This window comes from Ranitomeya imitator, chromosome 2 (genome assembly GCF_032444005.1).
Source record: "Ranitomeya imitator isolate aRanImi1 chromosome 2, aRanImi1.pri, whole genome shotgun sequence".
Lineage (NCBI taxonomy): Eukaryota > Metazoa > Chordata > Amphibia > Anura > Dendrobatidae > Ranitomeya > Ranitomeya imitator.
This window is the reverse complement of record NC_091283.1, coordinates 129,928,883-129,955,665: the sequence shown is the minus strand read 5'-3', so window position 1 is coordinate 129,955,665 and position 26,783 is coordinate 129,928,883. Positions and strand designations below refer to the sequence as shown.

General features: G+C 43.2%; 1 protein-coding gene across 1 annotated transcript in view; it reads left to right on the top strand.

Moving 5' to 3' along the window:
- ABCB7 (ATP binding cassette subfamily B member 7) overlaps positions 1-26,783 on the top strand; it is a 96,860-nt gene that overhangs the window by 24,774 nt on the left and 45,303 nt on the right. Inside the window, exon 4 of the mRNA XM_069747232.1 lies at positions 9,596-9,715. Within this exon, the coding sequence (XP_069603333.1) occupies positions 9,596-9,715 (120 nt within the window). The remainder of the gene's footprint in view (positions 1-9,595; positions 9,716-26,783) is intronic.

The window sequence follows — 26,783 nt, the reverse complement described above, 5'->3', positions numbered from 1 at the left end:
TTTTTTGCTGATGATGCTGTATGGCGGCTCTTTTTTTGCGGGACAATATGACGCTTTCAGCGGTACCATGGTTATTTATATCTGTCCTTTTGATCGCGTGTTATTCCACTTTTTGTTCGGCGGTATGATAATAAAGCGTTGTTTTTTTGCCTCGTTTTTTTTTTTTTTTTTTTTTCTTACGGTGTTTACTGAAGGGGTTAACTAGTGGGACAGTTTTATAGGTCGGGTCGTTACGGACGCGGCGATACTAAATATGTGTACTTTTATTGTTTTTTTTTTTTTTTATTTAGATGAAGAAATGTATTTATGGGAATAATATTTTTTTTTTTTTTTTCATTATTTTGGAATATTTTTTTTTATTTTTTTTACACATTTGGAAAATTTTTTTTTTACTTTTTTACTTTGTCCCAGGGGGGGACATCACAGATCAGTGATCTGACAGTTTGCACAGCACTCTGTCAGATCACTGATCTGACATGCAGCGCTGCAGCCTTTACAGTGCCTGCTCTAAGCAGGCTCTGTGAAGCCACCTCCCTCCCTGCAGGACCCGGATCCGCGGCCATCTTGGATCCGGGGCTCGAGCAGGGAGGGAGGTGAGGAGACCCTCGCAGCAACGCGATCACATCGCGTTGCTGCGGGGGGCTCAGGGAAGCCCGCAGGGAGCCCCCTCCCTGCGCGGTGCTTCCCTGCACCGCCGGCACATCGCGATCATCTTTGATCGCGGTGTGCCAGGGGTTAATGTGCCGGGGGCGGTCCGTGACCGCTCCTGGCACATAGTGCCGGATGTCAGCTGCGATAAGCAGCTGACACCCGGCCGCGATCGGCCGCGCTCCCCCCGTGAGCGCGGCCGATCGGCTATGACGTACTATCCCGTCCAGGGTCAGATAAGCCCAGGGCACCTCGACGGGATAGTACGTCTAAGGTCACAGAGGGGTTAAAGGCAAACATACTGGTAGACCAAGGAAGACATCAAAGCGTCAAGACTGGAAACTTAAAGCAATATGTCTCCAAAAGAGGAAATGCACAAAACAAATGAGGAACGGATGGGTGGAAACTGGAGTCAACGTCTGTGACCGAACTGTAAGAAGCTGCCTAAAGCAAATGGGATTTACATACAGAAAAGCTAAACGAAAGCCATCATTAACACCTAAACAGAACAAAAAAACAAGATTACAATGGGCTAAGGAAAAGCAATTATGGATGACAAAATGAAAGTCATATTCAGTGATGAATCATGAATCTGCATTGGGCAAGGTGATGAAGCTGGAACTTCTGTTTGGTGCTGTTCCAATGAGATTTATATAGATGACTGCCTGAAGAGAACATGCAAATTTCCCCAGTCATTGATGATATAGGGCTGCATGTCAGGTAAAGGCACTGGGGAGATGGCTGTCATTACATCTTCAATAGATGCACAAGTTTATGTTGTTATTTTGGACACTTTTCTTATCCCATCAATTGAAAGGATGTTTGGGGATGATGAAATCATTTTTCAAGATGATAATGCATCCTGCCATAGAGCAAAAACTGTGCAAACATTCCTTGAAAAAAGACACATGAGGTCAATGTCATGGCCTGCAAATAGTCCGGATCTCAATTCAATTGAAAATCTTTGGTGGAAGTTGAAGAAAATGGTCCATGACAAGAATCCAACCTGCAAAGCTGATCTGGCAACAGCAATCAGAGAAAGTTGGAGCCAGATTGATGAAGAGACTGTGTGACCCTCATTAAGTCCATGCCTCAGGGACTGCAAGCTGTTATAAAAGCCAGAGGTGGTACAACAAAATACTAGTGATGTTTTGGAGTGTTGAGTTGTTTGTTTTTCATGATTCCATAATTTTTTCTTCAGAATTGAGTGATTCCATAATTTTTCCCCTATTCTAGGTTAAAAAATGTAACCATTACTGACTACCACATTTTTTGTTCTTGATTTCTTTTAGTGTTTCTTAAAGCCAGAAAGTTGCCATTTGAAATGACTTTAGTTTTGTGCCATGTCTGTGATCTGCTATTTTTTCTACAAAATTAAACAACTGAATGAACATCCTCCAAGGCCGGTGATTCCATAATTTTTGCCAGGAGTTGTATATCTGGCAGCCCCATACATGATAAAGTGGAGGTTGAGGATGCACTCATGTTCCATACAAGAATGGGTTCTGCAGTGCCCCATTCTTAGTTTCTTTGGGGGTCCCAACAGCCAGGTAGGCTATAGCTTACCATTTGGGGAATTGGCCACTAATAGCTGTTCCATCAATCCCATAGAAGTGTATGGAGCTGTGCTCTCCCTTCAGACAGAGGACTTTGTGACCCCCAGCAATTATACATGTATCACCTACCCAGTGCATGGGTGATATAAATGGAACAACTCTTTGAGATGGATATCTCGTACATGTCAGTCGAATTCTGAGTCATTTGCTCATCTGTCTGCACAGGGAGAAATGCGCGTCGAACCTGTCTCTTCCCAAGGTTCGTATGTACTGTGTTACCTGGTGGGAAAGTGCGTTGGTCACAGTTGAGTCTAATCTTCCTCCTCACACTCTGTAGTAGGTACTGATACAAAATGCTCAGACTGAGGGAGGCCCAAGCGGCGGGCCGGCACAGCCCAGGCGGCGGGCCGGCACAGCCCAGGCGGCGGGCCGGCACAGCCCAGGCGGCGGGCCGGCACAGCCCAGGCGGCGGGCCGGCACAGCCCAGGCGGCGGGCCGGCACAGCCCAGGCGGCGGGCCGACACAGCCCAGGCGGCGGGCCGACACAGCCCAAGCAGTGGGCCGGCACCGCCCAGACTACCGCATCTATTGCACAATATTGTGTGCGCTTTCTCTTCCTTCTCCTAATCACAGTCCTGACTTAGCCTGACTGGCCCGTAGCAACATATAATTACACACATTCTCTCCGCGTAGGGCTCTTTTTTATACCGGCTCAGCATCCCTTCCACTTCTCGCTCCTCATGTTTCTCATAAACCTGGCACCGACTGTGCAGTGATACAATAAAACTATTTCTGCATATCTTCGCGCGCTATCCTTCCCTGAGAAGATGGATTTGTAGCAGGAGAGCTGTCGCTATGCTCTTCTGCTTTTTCTTTCTCACACCAGGTACAGATGAGCATAAATACCTTATTTTTCTGCTTTCACTTTTTTTTTTTTTTTTCAGCTGGTGTTTTCTTTCTACAAAGTGTATGTATATCTGTCTTTTATGTCTTCCAGGACAGCAGCTTTTATATATTGTGCAAAACACCAAATCTGCTGCCCAACCTAAGGAAATTGTTGGCATCGTAGTATCGCATATGAGTGCTACAACTGTACAAATGCATTACTGCCAAAATAACGTTTATGCTTTTTTTTTTTTTGTTAATTCTTTTTATGCTTCATACATGTTCCCCACTAATATGGCCCATCAATGGAATTAAAGAGTTGCTAATGGCTTTTTTCTTTTCAATAGAATCTAGCCATAGGTGTGCAGTCTACTGCCGGCACTGGCAAATGGACCAGCGCTAAACTTTTTCACTTGCCTATTTGGCAATCCCTTAGTAGTGCTGGCTCTAGGCTGCACACCTATGGCTAGATCCTATTGATTACTGACCTCCAGCCTGGATGGCTTCGGACCCCAGAGAAATGCATCCAATGCCTGCACAACTTTACATGGTTAGTGCCTGACTGCGCATTTTTTCAGTTGGGATGTGAAGTTATTTCACCACTGGGCCCCATTCCTATCTTTTTGGGTTTTTTTTTTTATTTCTTTTACATTTTTTTTTTATATCCTGGAAATGTCATTTGCAGAAATATTGTCGGAACTGCGTTTTGTTTTGTTTTTTTGTCTTGATTTTATTTACCCGACTTTTAATTTTTTTTTTTTTTTTTCTTCCATTTTTCCCATTAGCTGGTTCTAACAGTTTATTACTCTTACCTTTCTTCTTCTAAGCTGCTCTGCTGATTTATGACAATGTGGCAGTTTAGCTGAAATGTATGGTTATTAATCAGCTGAGAAGAGCTCAGAAGAACAAAGGTAAGAGCCCGAAACGCTCCTGTCAGAACAAATCACCGATGGATTCTCATATGCCCCATTCTGCTGCCAACAGTGCGACACAGAGGCCAACGGTGCAAAATTTGTAATGAAAACCACTTGCAAAAAAATTTTTTTTTTTTTAGCCAAAAATACAAGTTTAAAAAAAATCTGATAGGTGTCCATATCTTTTAAAGCCACGTGACAGCTGACAAGTTGATGACCATAAAATCTATCCATTTGTTTCAAACCTGAGCAAAAAGCTTGAAAAATCATGGATTTGTTTTAATTTTTTTTCTTATTTGAATCATGAAGTTATATAGAATCTATCTCCTTTTTATTAAACGTGATATTTTACATCATGATATCAAGAATCTTGAATGTTTTTTTGGGAAGGTAAACCTAAACGTCTGCAGTGCCTCTATCTGACGACAGATTACAATCTGCATACTGGCGGACACAGGCCAAATAGCAATTTTTCCTTTGTTTCTCAATATTTTTGAAAGAAGCAGATTAGAAATTATCCAGCACGTGACCGCAAACGTGCAAATCACATGTGTCAACCACTTAAGCTGATCGCAAGGCGAAATCCTGATAGTGTGTATGTCACTCACAGTGAGGGTTTGGCAATCTGCAGTCAGGGACTGCAGAAATGTACATTTAGCACAGTAAACCCCCTATAAAGCATAGCAGTAGATCTATCCTCAGTGCACAATCGATATATGTTGGAGTGTTGATACAGTTTTTTTGTATTTTTTTTTCCCTCTAGAAAACAGAAGCTGTCACCTCCTGACTTCTTAGTCAGGGTTTCTCCTTTAAATTGGTGGTAGGTTCTGAAGATCCCTTCTGGGAACCTCCACGTGTAGCCTTTAAATATAATCTTGTGCTCTATAGCTTAATGGACTCATAATGCCTGATTACACAACTTCAGAAGTAGCCCTGTTAAATGAAGTGGTGACATTTTACGCGCAATTAAGCAAGCTAGAGCAATTCTCCTGCTCGTAGCTGCGAGTTCACTGCAGCCTGCGCTGAAAGTATTCCAGTATACATTGCCGATTTATTTATGAAGATATGAGCGCCTTTAGATCACCAATCATCAGTCCTGGAATCTAAGACAAGGATACACAGCCGGCATTACTGGATTGATAGTATTGCTCGGTCACCATCACGTTGGCAGTGTCGACAATGGGGAAATATCCATAATTTAGGAACCATTGCTTGTGATACGGTTGGTAGTGTAGGCTAGGTTCTAAAATATCTGCAGGGCATTGTATTGCTTGTACATAGTCATCTGAGAGTCTGCCATGGAGCATAGTTGTGACCAAACAAAACCAATGCAAATCCGCTCTCCTCGAGAAGGGAGAACGCTGGCTTTACTGGCTCCTATTAGTAGCTACACTGGAAGTCCATGTCCAATGAGCCTTGTTATATTACTAGCCAGACTTGGGTCATAAAACAAAAGATGAAGCTAAAGATTCCAAATAAATCTATGACTGCACATCTGAACTATCATGAGAAATAATCTGTTTTACTATAAAAATTCCAAGAAGTAACAAAAACTAATTAAAAATCAATTAAAAGTGTCTTGGAAACCTGTGCCCTGGACCACTGTGATGGCCAACAAAGCAATCCAAAGAGAAATGGAAAGATGGTCGAGATAATAAAGTTATGCCATGCAACCCAAGCATAAAAGTAGGAGCACTGATGATTTATTAAATCATTGGCTCCAAAAATACTACAGCACCCTGACCTGGAAAAGTAAAAATATGTGGGTAAGGAAAGTTACCTTCCTGCCCAGATGATGGTAGAAGTAGACCTCCCCACCATTTTGGCGTTAGCATGGTGGTGTTCTCCAAATTCATAGACCCCAATCTGCAGACAGCTGTGTAGGATAACTTCTTCAGCAATTCTGAAAAGCCATCGAAGAAGCCAAATATAGGTCAAGGAGGAGTTAAATAAAGGATGAGATTGGAAGGATGTAAGTAGAACACCTCTGAGACAAGGGGTGACATGGAGGCACAACTAATCGGAGTGCCTGCACATGCAAACAATGGAATACAGCACACCATGAGGAATACATGTACAATATAAAAGTAAGAATATTTCAAAGTAAGATAATACACCAAGAGACGCAATGATACATATATAATGTTTCTCACTAAATTAGAATATTAACAAAAAGTTAATTTACGGTATTTCAGTTCTTCAATATAAAAAGTGAAACTCATTATAAATAGTCATTACAAACAGAGGGATCTATTTCAAGTGTTTATTTCTGTTAATGTTGATGATTATGGCTTACAGTCAATGAAAACCCAAAAGTCATCTCAGTATGTTAGAATATTTAACACAAAACACCTGCAAAAGATTCCTAAGCGTTTAAAATGATCACTTAGTCGGTTTCAGTAAGCTCCACAATCATGGGGAAGACTGCTGATTTCACAGATGTACAGAAGGCAAACCTTGACACACTCCACAAGGAGGGTAAGCCACAAAAGGTCACTGCTAAAGAAGCTGACTGCTCAGAGTTCTGTATCCAAGCATATTAATGGAAAGTTGAGTGGAAGGAAAAAGTTGGTAGAAAATGACCGCTCATGTGACCGCGACGTCATCGAAGGTCCTTCACTCACCGCATTCTAAGGAACGGAGGGAGACGCTAGCTACAAAAACACCTAGTTCAGTGGGCACCATCCAGAATAACACATATGAATCAAGTGGGTTCACTACCGGGCATGTAAAATGTACCTCAAAGTTTACAAGAAAGAAAAAAGCACATGCCCACTATGGTTGGAACTCCACAAAAGACTTTTTGTTTGTAATAAAGTATCAAATTTTATTTTTACAAGGAAATGCTACACACAATTTAAAAACAGTTAAAATTACTCCAACGAGTAAAAAAACTCCATGGTTACAAAAACCACCATTACATGTGTAATACATTTATGTAAACATATATTCTGGCATTACAAAATATTTTTGCACCGATCTATGCCTACTAATAGTGCTGCATTGAGATAACATATACCAGTATTGTCTATATAAACTGGGGCCTCTAGACTGATGATTCCAGATGTAACAAGAGGAGCTAGGTCCAGTATACTGCAGTGTATATTCACTTATACCCACTAGTGTTTGAACAAGGCAAATGTGCATACAAAAATAATATAATCTCTAGCTATACCTAGGATTAGATCTCCAGAGATGTTCATACAGGCACAGCCCCAATTTTGAATCAATAGTATCTATATAAAGTGCACAATTGGTTGGCCCAGAGCCACTTAGTGGGAGAAAAAAGCATATACTTATCCCCAGACAGTCCTCTACAGTCACTTAGCGGTCGCCCCCTGGTCCCTTAGAGCAGCGGTGCAGCCAGTATATGAAGGAGTATGGAAGCCCACGCGTTCCGACACACAGAGGTGTCTTTCTCAAGGTGAGTATATTCCTTGTATGATATCCGGGCTATTTAAGCCATTTCTATTATGTTTACCTGGGTCTCAGGTGTGAGAAGCCGGAAACAGGAGCAGCTTCGGCGTGTGATGTCACACACCGGAAGCATTGGTGCGGGGTTGAATATGCCTGTGCGATAGATCAATGCGCCTCATTGCTGCTTGTGCGCAGACGCGGACAAAGTCTGGCAGAAAAATTGGATCATTGCGCCTCGTTGCTGCATGTGCGCAAGCGCGAACAAATCCGGCGGCGAGAATGTATCTTGCCACCTGGTGACACATAGGGAGAGCCCGCGCCTGCGTACCAGATACTTTCCAAGGTGCAGAAACGGAACCTGCCCCATGATTATGCTTTTACACAGGCAGAGCATTCCGCTTAGTCTCTACGTATGCGCAGGCGCAAACGGGCTCAACGGCCAACCTGTGGCCTTTCCCCTTTTCAGTGTATAAGAGGGAGACGCTAGCAGCGCTGTGAGCCAGGACCCGTCCGAGGGTGAGTATTTCCATGGTTTTTATTTTTATTCTTTATTTTTTACATGAATATGGATCCCAGTGCCTGAAGGAGAGCCTCCTCTCCTCCAGACCCTGGAACCCACACGCCATATAAGATGACTGGGCGGATAAGATGACCCTCGTCTTATATGGCGGGCATATCCCAAATTCCATATTTTATATGGAAAAGTTGGGGGTCGTCTTATACGCCAGAAAATACGGTACCAATACCTGGTTTACAAACCACAGTATCACTGTGCTTGATTGGCCAGCAAACTCGCCTGACCTTAACCCCATAGAGAATCTATGGGGTATTATCAAGAGGGAGATGAGACACCAGACCCAACAATGCAGATGAGCTGAAGGCTGCTATCAAAGCAACCTGGGCTTCCATAACACCTCAGCAGTGCGTGCCACAGGCTGATCACCTCCATGCCACACCACATTGATGCAGTAATTGATGCAAAGGGAGCCAAGACCAAGTATTGAGTGCATTTACTGAACATACATTTCAGTAGGCCAACATTTTGGATGTTAAAATCATTTTTCAAGCTGCTGTCATAAAGTATTCTAATTTACGGAGATAATGACTTTTGGGTTTTCATTGGCTGTAAGCCATAATCATCAACATTAACAGAAATAAACACGTGAAATAGATCACTCTGTTTGACTCTATTTAATATGTGAGTTTCACTTTTTGTATTAAAGAACTGAAATAAATTTAACTTTTTGATGATCTAATTTTGTGAGAAGCAGCTCTGTATAGTGCACCTGTCCAGCTCAAAGAAAGGAGTCCACACCCCTGTATGCGCAAAACTAAGTTTCCAAGTACACCAGCTAATATCAGTAGGTTTGGCCTAGGTTAATCCATTGTTTACGGAAGCCTTTAGTCATGTGGCCATGCTGATTACACGTTTGGACATTGACTTGTATAGGATCTCCTCCCTATAGAGAGCATGATAGTGAGCTTTCTCCTGGAAAATAACTAGTTTACATACTCGTATACAATGAATGGTGCTTTTGGGCAAAGAAGTCCAGCAGCTGCATACCTAGTATAGCATACATATGAGATTTACATGGGGGATTTCCGAAAATAAAGTGCATAAAGTTTTATATTGTGCTTATAGAGATTGTTACGGTACATGTTTATTAAACGTATATAAATATATTGGCCAGAATCACTATGACTGGCATTTGTTACACCGGTCCTAATGAGGGGCGTGCCTGAATAAGAAGCGCGCACCACTTGATGAAATGGCGCATATTATCGGTGGCGTGTGCCTTGCCTGACTGCAGTAACGTTTCTAACACCGCCACTTTTGATGATTTTGACGCCTCGATCCTCCCCAGTTTTGCACATTTTGCCAAAGCTGCTTTAAATCTGTTGTGAAGATGCCAAAAGTCGCAGGTTATCCAGGCCAGAAATAGTTTTCTTCCACTAATTGTCGCTAGCTGAGAGTCAGGAGATGAGTGCTGATGACCGGTCAGTTGGCCAATGCTCTCCTGGATTATGTTCTGTCCATGGGTAGACTGGTTTCTCTACCTAATAAACAGTGTGAGAGCCATGATTGTTTTTTTACCTTGTAGAGAAACCTAATGGATTATCTTTTCTGTCCTGCATCACATCTTTATATGCTTTTTTTCTTTATTTCCCCATTAGCTGAAGGAAGTGAATTCCAAGAAAATCTTGAAAGCTATGTTTTCCTATGTGTGGCCCAAAGACCGGCCTGATTTACGAGCAAGAGTTGCCATTTCCCTTGGGCTTTTAGCAGGTGCAAAGGTAAGAAAGCTTGTGGCCTTTATCCCGAAAACCATTAATTATGTCCTCTGAGAGGCTGGAATAAGTGCAGGATTGTGGGAGGAGGTGACCCTGGTGGGTCATATTCACTTATTTTTAACTATTTCCAGGGCACATTATTTTTTCAGTATTGGATATTTTGTTTTAAGGTCCTAATCTTCCTCCTATAATGCTCATGATCTAAAGGTGACAGCAGATACCTCTGCAGCTTATTTTTTGTGTTTAGCTCTCTCGTTACATAGCTTGGGAGCAGAATGGAAGCTGTAGTTTAATGCATGCTGTACCTAGCAGACACACTACCACTACACATGGATTTTCTTCTAATGTTCAATTGCTCAGTAATAAAGACCTACTGGAAAACTATGTCCTGCTAATATGTTTTATAAGGCATACCATCAAGTGTTAAATATGAGTTTGGTTATTTCTTATAGAATTGAATAACAAATTTCAGGTCGATTGACTTCTGCCGCTCCTACTTGTGCCTCTGAGCTTCTCTAATTGCTCGGGTCTACAGCCCTTCTCTCCGAAACCCTGATCAATTTTTTGTATGTCAATGAAAATTTGTTGCTCAGTGTACGAGTTTTCATAGGGATCTAATGGGTAACGTTTCTCTTTGTGGAGAGTGACATGCCTGGCATGCCAGTGTAAGGAGGCTTATAAGGCATGCAATGCTCATATAACCTAATCAGATCTTATACTTTGCAAAAAAAGCTATAGATTTGGAGGAGGGAGGAGGGGGGGGGGGGAGGAAGCAAAAATTAAAATTGCCCACAATCGGAAGGGATTAAGCGAGCACCGATCAACGTTTAGGTAGAAGACTGACACTGTTATACGGCCAGAAATCTGCTCGTATGAATGCACCTTAAGAGAAGTCTTTACGTTTGACACTGATTTGCTGATAAATCAGCTCAGAAGATCATTGAGGAGAGAAGGACTTATCACACAAGGTCTCTGGTGTCACTGTGAACTACAACCAAAAGACATACATGTATGTTTGGCAAGGGATAAACAAGATCCCGAACACCTAAACGTGGGTAAGAATAATCCCATTAGGCCCGATTGATCAAGACCAGCGTTGTTCACTGCGGTATTGATCAGGAAATGTGGTGGCGTCTGACGCTCCGGATTCATGAAGAGTCGTTTGCCGCTTCATGAAATGGGAGTCTTGGATGAGTAGCGTGCGCCTCAGGCTTTGCCACACCACAAATCCTACTACTGTCCCGACTGGAGTAAGATTTCTGGTGTAGCAAACGCCGACACTCTTAGGGTATGTTTCCACGTTCAGGAAAAGCTGTGTGTTTGACGCTGCATAGAGACGCAGCGTCAAACATGCAGCGTCCAGATGTTACAGCATAGTGGAGGGGATTTCATGAAATCCCGTCTCCTCTATGTGTGGTAACACACATCCGGCTGCCCTGCGATTCCGGACATGCGGCGCGTCTTTTTAGATCGCAGCATGTCCGATTTACCTTGCGGCGACGCTGCGCCGCCACAAGATATAACACAGGGCCCTATGTGTGGGGTGCAATGATTCTGGATGTGCGCAATGAGCACATCCAGCATCATCGCGTCTCCAGAAGGGAGCGGAGCGAGTTTTCCGCTCCGTCCAAAGTGCCGGCCATCCTGATCATGGACACGTACCCATAGTGACTTTGACGAGCGACATACCTGCACAAAAACAACTCCGAGTTGCGCCTAAATGTTACAACTTTTCAAAACTTTTGCAACAGGATTCTGGCTTGAAAGCTGAGTTGGGCCCATTGTATGACTATCTGTGGGAAGTCACGGAGTCGAATTGGCCCATGATAATGGGGAAGGTTTGTGAGGATTGATGGGTGTTCCAATACAACCAGGGGGTGTTATAGTTGTGGATTTTCTTAGTGGATTGTGCAATCAGTTCCCCATTCACTGCATTTAGGTAATTTCACTATACCACTCTTCCAGGATTGGTAGGACTATGGACAGAATTTCCTCGAATGACCGTTTTGGTGTCCTGAAGTTGATGACTTGCTAAAGATTTGTTTTATATCTGGATTGGGTCATAGGAAACATGAAAAAGAGGACAACATGAGGATCTTTAGAATTGTTACTTTGAGGATAACCTAAAGCTCCACATCCCCAAAATTTCATATTTCAAATCAACTCAACCAGATTTGCGTCATTCTCCCTCCATCCCTTCCACCATGCCAACATTTATCTGGATCTAAGAGATACAATCTGTTGAGAGCAGCAGGAACTCTTTAGCACCTTGGAAAGAATAGTGGGTTGTAAAGGTTCCGTCACACATAACGATATCGTTAACGAAATCGTTATGTGTGACAGCGACCAACGATCAGGCCCCTGCTGGGAGATCGTTGGTCGCTGGGGAAAGTCCAGGACTTTATTTCGTCGCTGGATCTCCCGCTGACATCGCTGAATCGGCGTGTGTGACGCCGATTCAGCGATGTCTTCACTGGTAACCAGGGTAAACATCGGGTTACTAAGCGCGGCCCTGGTTACCCGGGGACTTTGGCATCGTTGGTCGCTGGAGAGCTGTCTGTGTGACAGCCAAACAGCGACGCTTCAGTGATCGGCATCGTTGTCTAGATCGCTGCAGCGTCGCTTAATGTGACGGTACCTTAAGTGATGTGGGTCAATGGGGCCTTGGGAAACGGAACAAAAACAATATTTTAATAAAACACAGTATAAAATGCATACATATGTCTAAGGGAAGAAACGTTCCCCCAACAATTCCATAACATTTACTAATGCACGGTATGGAAGCTGGGCGTTCCTATCTGATAATCCGCAGTCTGAGACACTAGTCAGAAGGGTTTAGGAGCTGTAATGGTGGTCTCCAAGCTTTCCAAGGAGCATATATAAGAAATGTCAGGTGAGGGGGACAATATTTTAGAGGGTGTTTAGCGTTGTCCCTCCTGTTGATGAGTCCATGTTACAATTGACCTAGGATCTGCTAGGATGATGATGATGATGGATGCTCCTATAAAATGCCTCCTCTTTTCTGTGGGCACATAGAGATGAAGGTTAGGCTTTGCATGGATGTTTTTGGCACTCAATGCTTTGTCAGGCATCATTGCTTCAGACATAACAGCAGACGGTGGGAAATTGCAGGTCCCGCAGGTTTGCACTAAACCGCGACGTGATAGGTTACTATTTCCTTTGAGACTTCCATTTAAAGGTCCTCAGGATAATGTCAGATTATTTCAGAATACGCCGGTCCTGTGACTGGGAACGAAGTGTCTGGAGAGTCCCCGCGTCTTGTCACGGTTTCATCATCTCATGGCTTCTTTTTATTGTGTTTCACCATTAAGATCTACTTTACATAATTTTCTGGACTGTACCCTTTTCCCTCTGCCTGATTGTTCTCATAAGGCCCATTTGATTGATTCTGTGCTGTTTTCCGTAGTCGTACATCACAAACTAAAGGGGGCTGGATGATGCCTTCTCCAGTATCACTAGTTGCCTGGATTACATGGCTGTGATATGGGAAATTGATTAGGGGATTTGCTTCATTGCCATGATTTATATTTTCTTACATAAGGATAAATTGGGTGTTGCTTGTGTTCCTCTAAATCAATACAGCAAGGAAATAATACATGGTCTTCTCACCCTATATAACCATCCTAAATTCAGCAGCTGTTATCACTTCTTGTAATGGTGCCGCAGTGTCTCACTCTAACAAGGACTCGATCAGTCCAAGGCATTATTCACACTTTGTTTTGTTTTTTTTCCCTCAAAATATTGACCAATTTTCACCCTTGTAGGCAGTGTGCTGGATCAGGTTGTCATCAGTGTGTGGTGTGCCTGTTTTTTGCCATCGCTGATTTTCTCAGAGGGTAGAACATGTACCCATTATATTCCATTAAATTATTCACATGTCAGATTTTTTATTTTTTGTCTCTTGTAAATAGTCTGTTGCATTTTTTTTTTTTTTTTTTTTTTTTTTAAGTTTTTGACTTGATTTATAAATCTAAATACTGCGGTTAATTCAAGTCAATGGGTCCGTGAAACAATCAAACAGCAAACGGGTGTCATGTATGTCTTGTCAGAGTACCGTCTGATTTTTAACCCCTTACCAACATGCAGTGTATTAGTATGTCAAGTGTTAACTTCATAACATCATCATCCTCCGATAGCCGTGCATCGAGAGGTGCGGAGCTGTTGAGTGCCGCTATCAGTCTGTGACACTACAGGCATTTGCCCAGTATCAAGCGGGATCAGCTCCTGAGCGTGCTCCATACATGAGCACCCTGACTGTCACGTACAGGTGGTGAAATGGGAAGGAAGATCTCCTATCAAAAGGCTGGAAAAATCGGGTCAGTTTGTATTGACCTCACATGTATTTATACAAAGAACTGGTACAGTGTTTAAATACAAAAGACTTTACCCCCAAGGGTGGTTTGCTCGTTAATGACCGGGCCAATTTTTACAATTCTGACCACTGTCCGTTTATGAGGTAACTAGATGGTGGCCCGATTCTAACGCATCGGGTATTCTAGAATATGCATGTCCACGTGGTATATTGCCCAGTCCACGTAGTATATTGCCCAGTCCACGTAGTATATTGCCCAGTCCACGTAGTATATTGCCCAGTCCACGTAGTATATTGACCAGTCCACGTAGTATATTGACCAGTCCACGTAGTATATTGCCCTGTCCACGTAGTATATTGCCCTGTCCACGTAGTATATTGCCCTGTCCACGTAGTATATTGCCCAGTCCACGTAGTATATTGCCCAGTCCAAGTAGTATATTGCCCAGTGACGTAGTATATTGCCCAGCCATTGCCTAGTGACGTACTATATTGCCCAGCCACGTAGTATATTGCCCAGCCACGTAGTATATTGCCCAGCCACGTAGTATATTGCCCAGCCACGTAGTATATTGCCCAGCCACGTAGTATATTGCCCAGCCACGTAGTATATTGCCCAGCCACGTAGTATACAGCACAGAGCCACGTAGTATACAGCACAGAGCCACGTAGTATATTGCCCAGCCACATATGTAACAGGTTAAAAAAGACTTAAAATAAAAAATAAACATATACTCACCATCCGAGGGCCCCTGGCGTTTGTGTGCGGTGCACGCAGCAGCTTCCGGTCCCAGGGTTGGTATGAGGGCAGGACCTGTGATGACGTTGTGGTCACATGACCATGACGTCATGGCAGGTCCTTCTCGCATAGCATCTTTGGCACCGGAACCTGCCGCTTGCATTGCCGAGGAGCAGGCACGACGGCAGAGGGTGAGAATAAGGTTTTTTATTATTATTATTATTTGTAACATTAGATATTTTTACTATTTACGCAGCATCAATAGTAAAAACTTGCTCACACAGGGTTAATAGCGGCGGTAACTGAGTGAGTTACCCGCGGCATAACGCGGTCAGTTACCGCTGACATTAACCCTGTGTGAGCGGTGACTGGAGGGGAGTATGGAGCGGGCGCCGGGCACAGACTGCAGGGGAGTAGGGAGGGACTAATCGGACTGTGGCCGTCGCTGATTGGTCGCAGCAGCCATGACAGGCAGCTGGCGAGACCAATCAGCGACTTGCATTTCCATGACAGACAGAGGCCGCGAACAATGAATATCCGAGCCAGACAGAAGGACAGACGGAAGTGACCCTTAGACACTTAGTGCCGAGTGTCCGCTATCAGAATCAGCTGACACCCGGTGGCGATCATCCGCACACCACCCGTGTGCGCGGGAAATCGCACAGACGTAATAATCCGTCCCTGGTCAGATAGACCCAGGTCACATGGATGGATTATTGCGTCTGATGTCAGGAAGGGGTTAGGAACTAACAGGGCATTTATTACAAAGCAAATCTACACGTCAGTATAGAAAAGGGTTCTTTACTGTAAGAGCAGTTGGACTATGAAATGTCCAAGTACAAAAGATAGTAATGGCAGAGATATCAGCATTTACCTAGGGGCTAGATGCTTGGGTAAATCAAATGGGACTGAGAGTTACAAGTAATCGAGCAATGAGTTTTGTTTTCTATCCCAGGACACTTTTAGGCAGTGATAGATAGGTAGCCAGAAACCGCATGGGACTCACAGCGCGTAAATGGCACAGGAAACTTTATTGACCATTATGTTCACCACTGGAGGTATGTATAAACTCCAGTCAGTAGCTTAACACTGGTTTGATTTGAACCAAGTACTGACAGTCTTGCATTAGTGCCGTCCCCTGAGTAATTATGGTATCCACCTTCTTATGAGGAGACCTAGATCTGAGTAACGTCTTGATGAGTGCGGGCATGTTGGAGTCGATCCTGATTCATTACGAAGCGCACACCTCTAAATGATTTGGGCACATCTGAAAACTGCTGCGTGCCTTGGTGCACCTTTCTATAAATCCTATTGCAGTCAGCTGTGGCGTCGCATCCCTGTCCATTTTGGTGGGGCTGGGTTCCCTTGAATTGCGCAAATGTTTACCGACTATCTAAAGTGTTTTACGGCAGAATTCTGGTGAAAACACTTTGATGAATCGGAGCTTTAGTGTATTTTATTTTATTCTTACTACTTCCCCGCATCCACGTCTGTAGAGCTTCCTCATTGTTTTTCTCCCTGCCATCTTCCCCTACTGATATAACATTGGTTCCTTATCCGTTACCTTTCTCCGGATAACCTTCCACCCAATAATTACTTGGTTTGAGGAATAGTCCCCAGGGGTAAGAGTGGTTTTAACGTCATTCCGATGCGACTCGTGCTGAAAATGATATTGATTTGCCCTTTGTCATTGTGCAGAGCTAAAACACGTTTCCGATTGTGCTGTGTGAGGAGTGAGATTATGCAGCCGCCTCGGGCAGCCCAGCGTTGGCCGCTTCATCCCAGACACACATGAAATATTAATCTGTTGTTTCTACACCCATTGTAAATGATATCACCTTGTTTGACCACTGTAGTACAAAAGATGTGCGCAGCCTCCGAGAGGCTAGAGAAATGCAAGGGGAGCCAATTAGATGCCGCTCCCTCGCCTGCCGGAGAGACGTCCGCCATGAAAAATTAAAACCGTGCAGGCAGAGGAATAGGCAAGAGGGAGAGACCAAGCACATCTACCCGCCATTCATTTCTATCACAACTACCGTTTGCAATGGTGGCTTTTTGGACTTTCTAAATTTGCCATTTTTTTACCACTGGGCGACTAAAATTTGCAAAAGTTTTATCTGCCCCCCCCCCCCCCCCCCCCCCAGCTTTATTTTTGGAGTGATGCCAGATACTTTATAGGCTGGTGCTATATTTTTATCATTTTCTGTGGCTTCCTGGTATGATTTTCATTTTTTAGGGTATGTGCATGCAATGTAGTTCTCCTCTGTTGTGAAAAAGACAAGGTTATCAAGCCAAAACCTTTTCAGGAGAAATGCTTTTTTTTTTTTTTCCCCTAAATGTCTTTTTAGCATATTTTGATCTTTTTGACGGCTGGCGATTTTTAGCCTTTTTTTTTTTTTTTTCTTTTTTTTACTGTGTTTTGTGGTGTCTTTTGTAATGCTACTTTTTGGATGTTTTTTTTTTTTTATTATTTTTAACTACATTTAACAATGAGGAAACCACTAACAGGCTTTCAAAAAAGAAAAAAAAAACGCTGACAAAACACTTAAAAAGATAACCGGTCATAAACTCTTCCAAGCAGAAAACGCGTGAACAATGGTCAGGTAACTTCTTTTAAGCACTTGGCATCTTTAGAAAAAGATGCTCAAAGGCCTGAACATATGAACAGCAGGACGTTTTTACTTAGAAATTAATCAGTTCATTCCTTTTTGAGCGTTTTCAGGTGGTTTTCTGAGCGGACGCTCTTAAATCTGGATTGCTGGATTCTTCAGTTCTACCCAGACATCCCTTGCTGTTGTGCAATGTGATCAGTGTCGTCCTCTCCCTCTCACACCATACAATTTCACAAAAATACAGCGACTGAAGCTGCAGACCCTTGTTCCCCCCCACACGTTTTCTACAGGATTTTTCACAAATGCAATGTATTACAACTATTCAAAAAAAGTAGCAATTTTAATGTGAAAAAATAGAGAAGCTACGCTTATGGATTACAAACCACTAATTAGGTAGATGCCCTAATTAAAGTTGGCGCCTTATAGCATCCATTGAATGATCCAAAAAAAATGACTGCATGGCTAACACATATCACATTTTCACTCTTTGTAAGAGAGTGAATGTAGTTGAGAACACAAATCATCAAAATCCACTGCTGGCAGCTCCCTTTTGCAATTGACAATCATTGATGCCCCAGATGTGCTTGATGGGTGACAAGTCTGGAGACGCTGCTGCAGGCCAGGGTAGCACGTTTATGCCACGTAGGGTGCTCATAGTAGCACAAGCAACATGTGGCCTGGTGTTGATTATGGTATTTCTATGCCCAACTGCAGTCAGCGTGGCAGATCATTCCTCAGACAACCATTAATAACCTTGATAGCAGCCAAGGTGTGTTGGTGCAGAGATGTCTGTGCGTGGCACTCATGCATGATGCTGGATATATGGAGAGGTCTTCAAAACTTTGTTTCAATTTTTTTATCATTTGCAGATCATTAACATGTCTATCCATCCAGTGATTTCCATAATTCCACAATGTTTCCTTCTTGGTGCTGCAGCTTCAATGCAACTATAGACATATGTGTAACTCTATATTTATAGTGAATGTGGACTCCTGCTTCTGAGAACCTACAGAGAGTACTGTCAGACAAGTCCATTAGATAAAAAGCACATTTGACCACTTCCTAGTCGGCTTTCCAGCCCCGTATGATTCACATGAATTGTGCATGATTATCATTACTTTGCATGAATCCTAATCCTCCGAACATCACACATTTCCCCGATTTTCAGCATAGCATAATTATGTTTTGCTACATTAAATCCTGCAATGATTAGATGCTACCGATCTGCACTTCTTGACAGTCGGAGCTCGTATTTGCTGGCTTTCCCAGATATTGGTGTACGTTGCGTGTATGAGGAACAGCATAGATCTGCCATAGTACTGCTCCATTTTATCAGGGCTATCTGTCAATAGCCAAGTTGCTGAGCCCAGTGATTAGCGGCAGCAGTCACTTGCTCTGTAGTCATGGACTAACCACTGCAGCCTGTAGACATCGGAGAAGGGACAGGGATCCTGATGAAGAGGCCACATTGGTAGTCAATAGACTCCTGATAGGAGTCCTGTGAAAGCCTCCTAGCTGCTGAAAACCCGGCACTTTTTTTTAGTTTTTGGCTAGGTCTTCTAAGATACGTCGGGGCTGCCAAGGTTGGAGACAGTTCATAGCGCTCCTGTCCACAGGCTAGAGTCCTATGAATAGATGTGCTCATTTCGATTATTTATAATACTTGGAAGCCTATGGGCAAAATTAAATTATTCACCAAAAAAAACCTTCACTCCCCAGGCAATCTTTCCGTTTTTCATCTTCGTTTTTTGCTACCCTTGTTATCTTTTTTTTTGTTTTTTTGTTTTCTGCCAGTGTGACTGTATGAGGGCTTGTTTTTGGGTGGGATGAGATGTACTTTTAGATGACACCATTGATTTTACCATGTCGTGTACTAAAGAATTCCAAGTTCTGTGAAACTGCAAAAAAGTGCAATTAAACAATTATTTTTTTTCTGTTTTTTTTATTTACAATGTTCAAAAAATGGTAAAACTGACAGACAATTATGATTCTCCAGTTCATTATGAGTTCGGAGATGCCAAGCCTGTATAGGTTCATTCTTATTTAAGTGGTGAAAAAAAAATCCAAGGTTTGTAAGGGGGGGGGGGGAAATCCGCCATTTTCCGAGACCTGTAGAGTCTTCATTTTTTGGAATCTGGAGCTGGGAGTGGATGTTTTTATTGATACCTTTTTGGAGTAGATATGATGTTTTGATCGCCCATTAATGCATTCATTTGCAATGTTGTGGCTGCCAATACAATCATTTTGGCTTTTTTTATTTTTTTATTTTTTTTTATGTTACTCTGTCTACAGATCGGATTAGTTTACTATATATTTTTGATAGATCTGACATTTCTGAACACAGTGATAACAAATTAACAAATGTGTTTTCTGTTGTGTGGTTCTTTTTTTTTCTGTTACCTTGAATAGGGCCAAGGGGGTGATTTGAACTTTTTTGTAAAAAAAAAAATATATATATATATTACCCTAGATGGTGGCCAGATTCTAACGTATTGGGTATTCTAGAATATGTAGGTAGTATATATCACAGCCTACGTACTATATTGCACAGTGACGTAGTCTATAACACAACCGACGTAGTATATAACACAGCGTACGTAGTATATAGCCGAGCTACGTAGTATATAACACAGCCACGTAGTATATAACATAGCCACATAGTGTATTGCACAGCTACGTAGTGTATTGCACAGGTATGTAGTATATTGGTCAGCCACGTAGTATATAGCAGAGCCACATTGTATATTGCCCAGCTACATAGTCTATAGCACAGAGATGTAGTATGTAACAGAGCCCACGTAGTATATAGCAATGTGGGCACTATATGCGTGGTTAAAAAAGACAAAATAAAAAATAAACATATACTCGCCTTCCGAAGGCCCCTTGAAGTCCTGGCGCCTGTGTGCGGTGCACGCGGCAGCTTCCGGTCCCAGGGTTGGTATGACTCAGGACCTGTGATGACGTCGCGGTCACATGACCGTGACGTCATGGCAGGTCCTTCTCTCATAGCATCCTTGGCACCGGAACCTGCCGCTTGCACTGCCGAGGACCGCGCGCGACCTCGGAGGGTGAGAATAACCTTTTTTTTTTATTATTATTATTTGTAACATTAGATCTTTTTACTATTGATGCTGCATACGCAGCATCAATAGTAATAAGTTGGTCACGCAGGGTTAATAGCTGCGTTAATGGAGTGCGTTACACCGCGGCATAACGCGGTCCGTTAACGCTGCCATTAACCCTGTGTGAGGGCTGACTGGAGGGGAGTATGGAGCGGGCACTGACTGCGGGAAGGAAGGAGCGGCCATTTTGCCGCCAGACTGTGCCCATCGCTGATTGGTCATGGCAAAATCAGCGACTTGGATTTCCATGACAAACAGAGGCCGCGACCAGTGAATATCCGTGACAGATGGAAGTGACCCTTAGACAATTATATATATACTAGATGGTGGCCCGATTCTAACGCATCGGGTATTCTAGAATATGCATGTCTACGTAGTGTATTGGCCAGCCACGTAGTGTATTGGCCAGCCACGTAGTGTATTGGCCAGTCACGTATATTGGCCAGTCATATAGTATATTGCCCAGCCACGTAGTATATTGCACAGCCACGTAGTATATTGCACAGCGACTGAGTATACAGCACAGCCACGTAGTATAGAGACTTAAAAAAAAAAATAAACATATACTCACCTTCCGAAGGCCCGTTGAAGTCCTGCTATACTCACCATCCGCCGCCTTTCCCGCTCCTCGGGACGCTCCCGGGACCGCTCCATTGCAAGCGGCAGCTTCCGGTCCCAGGGCTGGTATGAGCAGGACCTGTGATGACGTCGCGGTCACATGACCGTGACGTCACGGTAGGTCCTTGTCGCACACCAGCCCTGGAACCGGAAGCTGCCGCTTGCAATGGAGCGGTCCCGGGAGCGTCCCGAGGAGCGGGAAAGGCGGCGGATGGTGAGTATAGCAGTTTTTTTTTTATTATTATTTTTAACATGACATATTTTTACTATTGATGCTGCATAGGCAGCATCAATAGTAAATAGCTGGGGACACACAGGGTTAATAGCAGCGGTAACGGAGTGCGTTACACCGCGGCCCGTTACCGCTGCCATTAACCCTGTGTGAGCGGTGAGTGGAGGGGATTACGGAGCGGGCGCCGGGCAGTGAGTGCAGGGGAGTAGGGGAGGGACTAATCGGACTGTGCCCGTCGCTGATTGGTCGCGGCAGCCATGACAGGCAGCTGCCGAGACCAATCAGCGAATGAATAACTGTGACAGAAGGACAGACAGACGGAAGTGACCCTTAGACAATTATATAGTAGATATATTCATATGTGTGTGTGTGTGTGTGTGTGTGTGTGTGTGTGTGTGTGTGTATATATGTATATGTATATATATGTATATGTGTGTATATATATATATATATATATATATATAATATACACGCACGCGCACATATATATATATACACACACACACACACACACATCTACAATATAATTGTCTACGGGTCACTTCCGTCTTTCTGTCTGTCCTTCTGTCTGTCATGGATATTTATTGGTCGCGGCCTCTGTATATCATGGAAATCCAAATCGCTGATTGGTTGCGACAAAACAGCCACAACCAATCAGCAACGGGCACAGTCCGGAAGAAAATGGCCGCTCCTTACTCCCCGCAGTCAGTGGCCGGCGCCCACATACTCCCCTCCACTCACCGCTCAGACAGGGTTAATGCCGGCGGTAACGGACCGCGTTATGCCGAGGGTAACGCACTCCGTAACTGCTGCTATTAACCCTGTGTGTCCCCAACTTTTTACTATTGATGCTGCCTATGTGGCCTCAATAGTAACAAAATGTAATGTTAAAAATAATAAAAAAACAAAAAACCTGCTATACTCACCCTCCGTAGTCCGCCGAGCCACTCGCGCCTGCCGCCATCTTCCGTTCCCAGCGATGCATTGTGAAATTACCCAGAAGACTTAGCGGTCTCGCGAGACCGCTAAGTTATCTGGGTAATTTCGCAATGCATCCTGGGAACGGAAGATGGCGGCAGCCGCGCGCGCATCAACAGAGGTTCGCTGGATCCCATGGGGTGAGTATATAACTATTTTTTATTTTAATTATTTTTTTTTTAACAGGGATATGGTGCCCACACTGCTGTATACTACGTGGGCTGTGTTAGATACCGCGTGGCTGCTATATACTACATAGGCAGTGTTATATACTATGTGGGCTGTGTTATGTGCTGCGTGGGCTGTGCTATATATTACGTGGCCAGTGTTATATACTGCGTGGCTGTGTTATATACTGCGTGGGCTGTGCTATATATTACGTGGCCACTGTTATATACTGCGTGGGCAGTGTTATATACTACGTGGCTGCTATATACTGCGTGGGCAGTGTTATATACTACGTGGCTTTTATATACTGTGTGGGCTGTGCTATATATTACGTGGCCAGTGTTATATACTGTGTGGCCTGTGTTATATACTACGTCGCCTGTGTTATATATTTCGTGGCTGCTATTTACTGCATGGGCTGTGCTATATAGTACGTGGCTGTGTTATATACTGCGTGGCCACTGTTATATATTGCGTGGCCTGTATTAACGCATCGGGTATTCTACAATATGTATGTATATAGCAGCCACATAGTATGTAGCACAGGCCACGTAGTATTTGTCTGCTATATACTACATGGCCCCTATATACTACGTGGCCTGTGCTATATACTACGTGGCCTGTGCTATATACTATGTGGCTGCTATATACATACATGAATACATATTCTAGAATATCCGATGCGTTAGAATCGGGCCACCATCTAGTGTGTATGTATATATATATGTATATATATGTATATATATATATATATATATATATATATATATATATATATATATATATATATATATATATATATATATATATATATATATATATATATATATATATATATATATATATATATATATATATATATATATTATTACACACACTTCAAATCATCCCTGAAAGAAGTAAATAAAGTCTGACAGAAGTAGTGAAGCTTTGGCACTAAACTTGGGGAGGGAGTCCATTTATTTGTTTGGTTTTTTTTTTTTTTTAATTAAACAAAAATGCTACAATACCCCACAGTTTTACATTGGATAATAATGTTGCAGTTCTGCAAAATTGTTCTTAATTTTCTATCCAGAATATCAGATGGTTCTGTCGCTGCTGCAGAACTATTGTCCATCTACTAGTTGTAGTATTAGTAGAGCGTATGGGAGATGACTTGTGTTCGTTGCCGCACATACCTTATATATAATGCAGGTATCCGAGGTGTTTGCTGTTGGATTGCATGTTACATTTAGTGCAGTCCCTGGCTTGCAGGCAGTTAAATCCCGCTGTCACTTTAGTAAAGAGTATGTCACTTTTAAAAAGCAAGAGCGGCTCTAATGATTATCTCCTGTTGTCTGTGCGGCTGGCGGTGTCACAGAATCTATAGGCGATGCTCTTCACCTGCAGTAATAATAGTACAGACAGCGTTTGCCGGTGGAGGGTCAGCACCTGCTTACATTGCCACGCTTCAGTGCCATAAACGCTAGGGGCACGTGATCAGTGCCAGTCCTGTACATGTGCAGCTAACCACGTGCCATAAACACACCTTATGCAGTACAACAGCACCGATGTGCACGAGGGCGCCCGCTAGGGCCTATATTCAACATATAGAATCATCTTGTGTGTATATATATATATATATATATATATATATATATATATATATATATATATATATATATATATATATATATATATATATATATATATATATATATATATATATATATATATATATATATATTATTTACTTATTTTTACATTTATTTAAAGAAGAAAAAAAAGCATCTTACTACAATTATAATTTCTTAACTTGCATTTAAAGGGATTGTCCATGATTAGTAACACTTAGCTGCGATCTCTAAGAAGTAAGCAGACAAGTCCCATTCATTCCCATTAAAGGGTTTCTCCGGGAATAGAAATAACTAACTAATAGAAGTGTCATTATAAGTAAATTCCTAAATACATTCAAATAGAATTGGTTAAGACGTCCGTATTTCACAGTCCGGCTGGCTGTAGGTTTCGTGACCTGAAAACCATTGCAAAATCATGGAGACATGTCCGATATTGATTTGGGTATCAGATCAAGATTGGCATTGCGAGTCCACGGGTTTGGGAAAACATCTGGCAGCGCTCTGGATGCCATCCGTGTGCTGACAGTTTTTCATAGACTGATAGGAGAAGTTTGAGAAACTTTTTTTTTTTTATTTTTTGTTAGCCAATCAGAGCAAAAACGAATTTCTGACCAAAATCAAATTAAACTCTGATAACACGAGAACCTCATGGCCATAAATGAGGCTGTTGAGTTACGAGTCAGGAGACCTACAGTCTGTCTGTGCACCATGAGTGAAGGCCAAACTTATGTGAAACAGCCTAAAAGTTCACATTATTTGAAGAATTGCTGTAATATGGTGGGCAGCACAGTGGCTCAGTGGTTAATAATGCTATTACTTTGCAGCGCTGGGGTCCTGGGTTCCAATCCCACCAAAGACCACATCTGCAAGGAGTTTGTATGTTCTCTCTGTGTTTGTGTGTGTTTCCTCCAGGTTCCTCCCACGCTCCAAAGACCTAATGATAGGGAATCTAGATTGTGATTCCAATGGGGACAGTGATGATTTCACCAGAGGGCACCATGCACTAATGCCAGCAATGGTGGTGCCTGCATGTCTCTGGGGGCGAAGGCTGCTTTCGCACGTCCAATTGTCATCACTTTGTGAAAGAAAACAAAAACCTAGATCCAATACAAATTGGGCAAGAACTGATGCAAGATGGAAAACTAAAGTATCCGTTTTTGAATGGACCCATCTTTAAAAATAAAAACGGTGCTTAATAACTGATCTGATAACTGATGATGTAACTGATGACCATCTGTTATTATTCATATAGTCAGAACTAAAAACTGATTCAGTGGCTCAGATTTTTTTGGTTGGACAAAAAAAAAGTTGTGCAGACTGAGCCGAGGGCGCGCCGTCACCAGTGACACTGACGGTTCATGGGCGTGTCCGACTAGAGGGTGTGGCCTCACTCCATACAAGTGTATGGAGAGTGAGACCACGCCCACTGGCCGCGAGTATGTATAACTCAGACATACTCTCCGGTCACCGGTCTGAACCCAGCAAATCCCGGCAGTGCACAGTGTCTGCATGGGGAGGATTTTTGGTGTTTTTATGCTAGGTCCCACAACTAATGGGGGTATTGGGATAGGCAAAGCTTAGCTAAAGGGGGTGTAGCCAACAGAAATGTAGATTATAGCCGAAATGCATTGTGCTCTAAGACTGGAATACGTTTCTGGCAGGCACGCAACAGCAGAAAGATTCACCAAAATCATTAACGGTGCTTTCTCATTGCATTTCGGGACCTGTTTAGTGGCCCTGTCAGGGCTTGCGTCCGGGCACATGCACCGATGGGGGCATAGACTATAATGGTGCCGACAGCGCACATGCTCTCTGATGTTCATCATTTTCCGGCATGTTTGCATGTGGTGTTTGGACATAAGGCCAGGTTCACATTGCGTCAATGGCAATGCGCTGACGGCATCCGTTACACAGCGGCACTAACTCTATGCAACGGATGTGTTAGCGCACCCATTGACTGCCACTATGTAGCGCATCGCTAATACATGACATAATCGGCATGCGTTAGCGATGTGCCGTCATTCAGTGACGGACCCTCGGACGCGTTTTGCAGCGTTTCCGGCTCCGTCACCGATGGCGTAGGTGGAGCATCTGCTCTAGCGCAATCGCATAACGCAATCTCTAAAAGGCACTTGCGTTGGTGCAGTCCGTTTAACGCATGTGTTGAACGGACTGCACCAACGCAATGTGAACCTGGCCTAAGCCCCGACAGGACCACTGAACAGGTGCCTAAACACCGTGTGAAAGCACCCTAAGGCATGTGCTGCTTTGGTATATTAAAGGGAATCTGTCACCCCCTTTTTTTTTCAATTTGAGATAAAAATATGGTTTAATTGTGCATGAGCTCTGCATTACAGCAGTACCTTTCATATCCCCCGATTCCCCACCCTTACTGAGAAAATACCTTTTGTAATCTCTCCTTTTTCCTATGTAAATTACCCCGGTCCAGTCCGATGGGCGGGCCTATTCACCATTTCTCCCCACCTCCTCCTTTGCTCTACGCATTCATTTTTCTTCTTTCCTGCGCTGGCGTTGTTTGCCTGCGCATTGAAGTGGCCTCTCGCGCGTGCGCAGTATATTTCGCCCAACAGTGGGCAAAGCATAAAAATCATTATTGCGCATGCGCAGGCATTTTACATTACGTTCTGTGCCC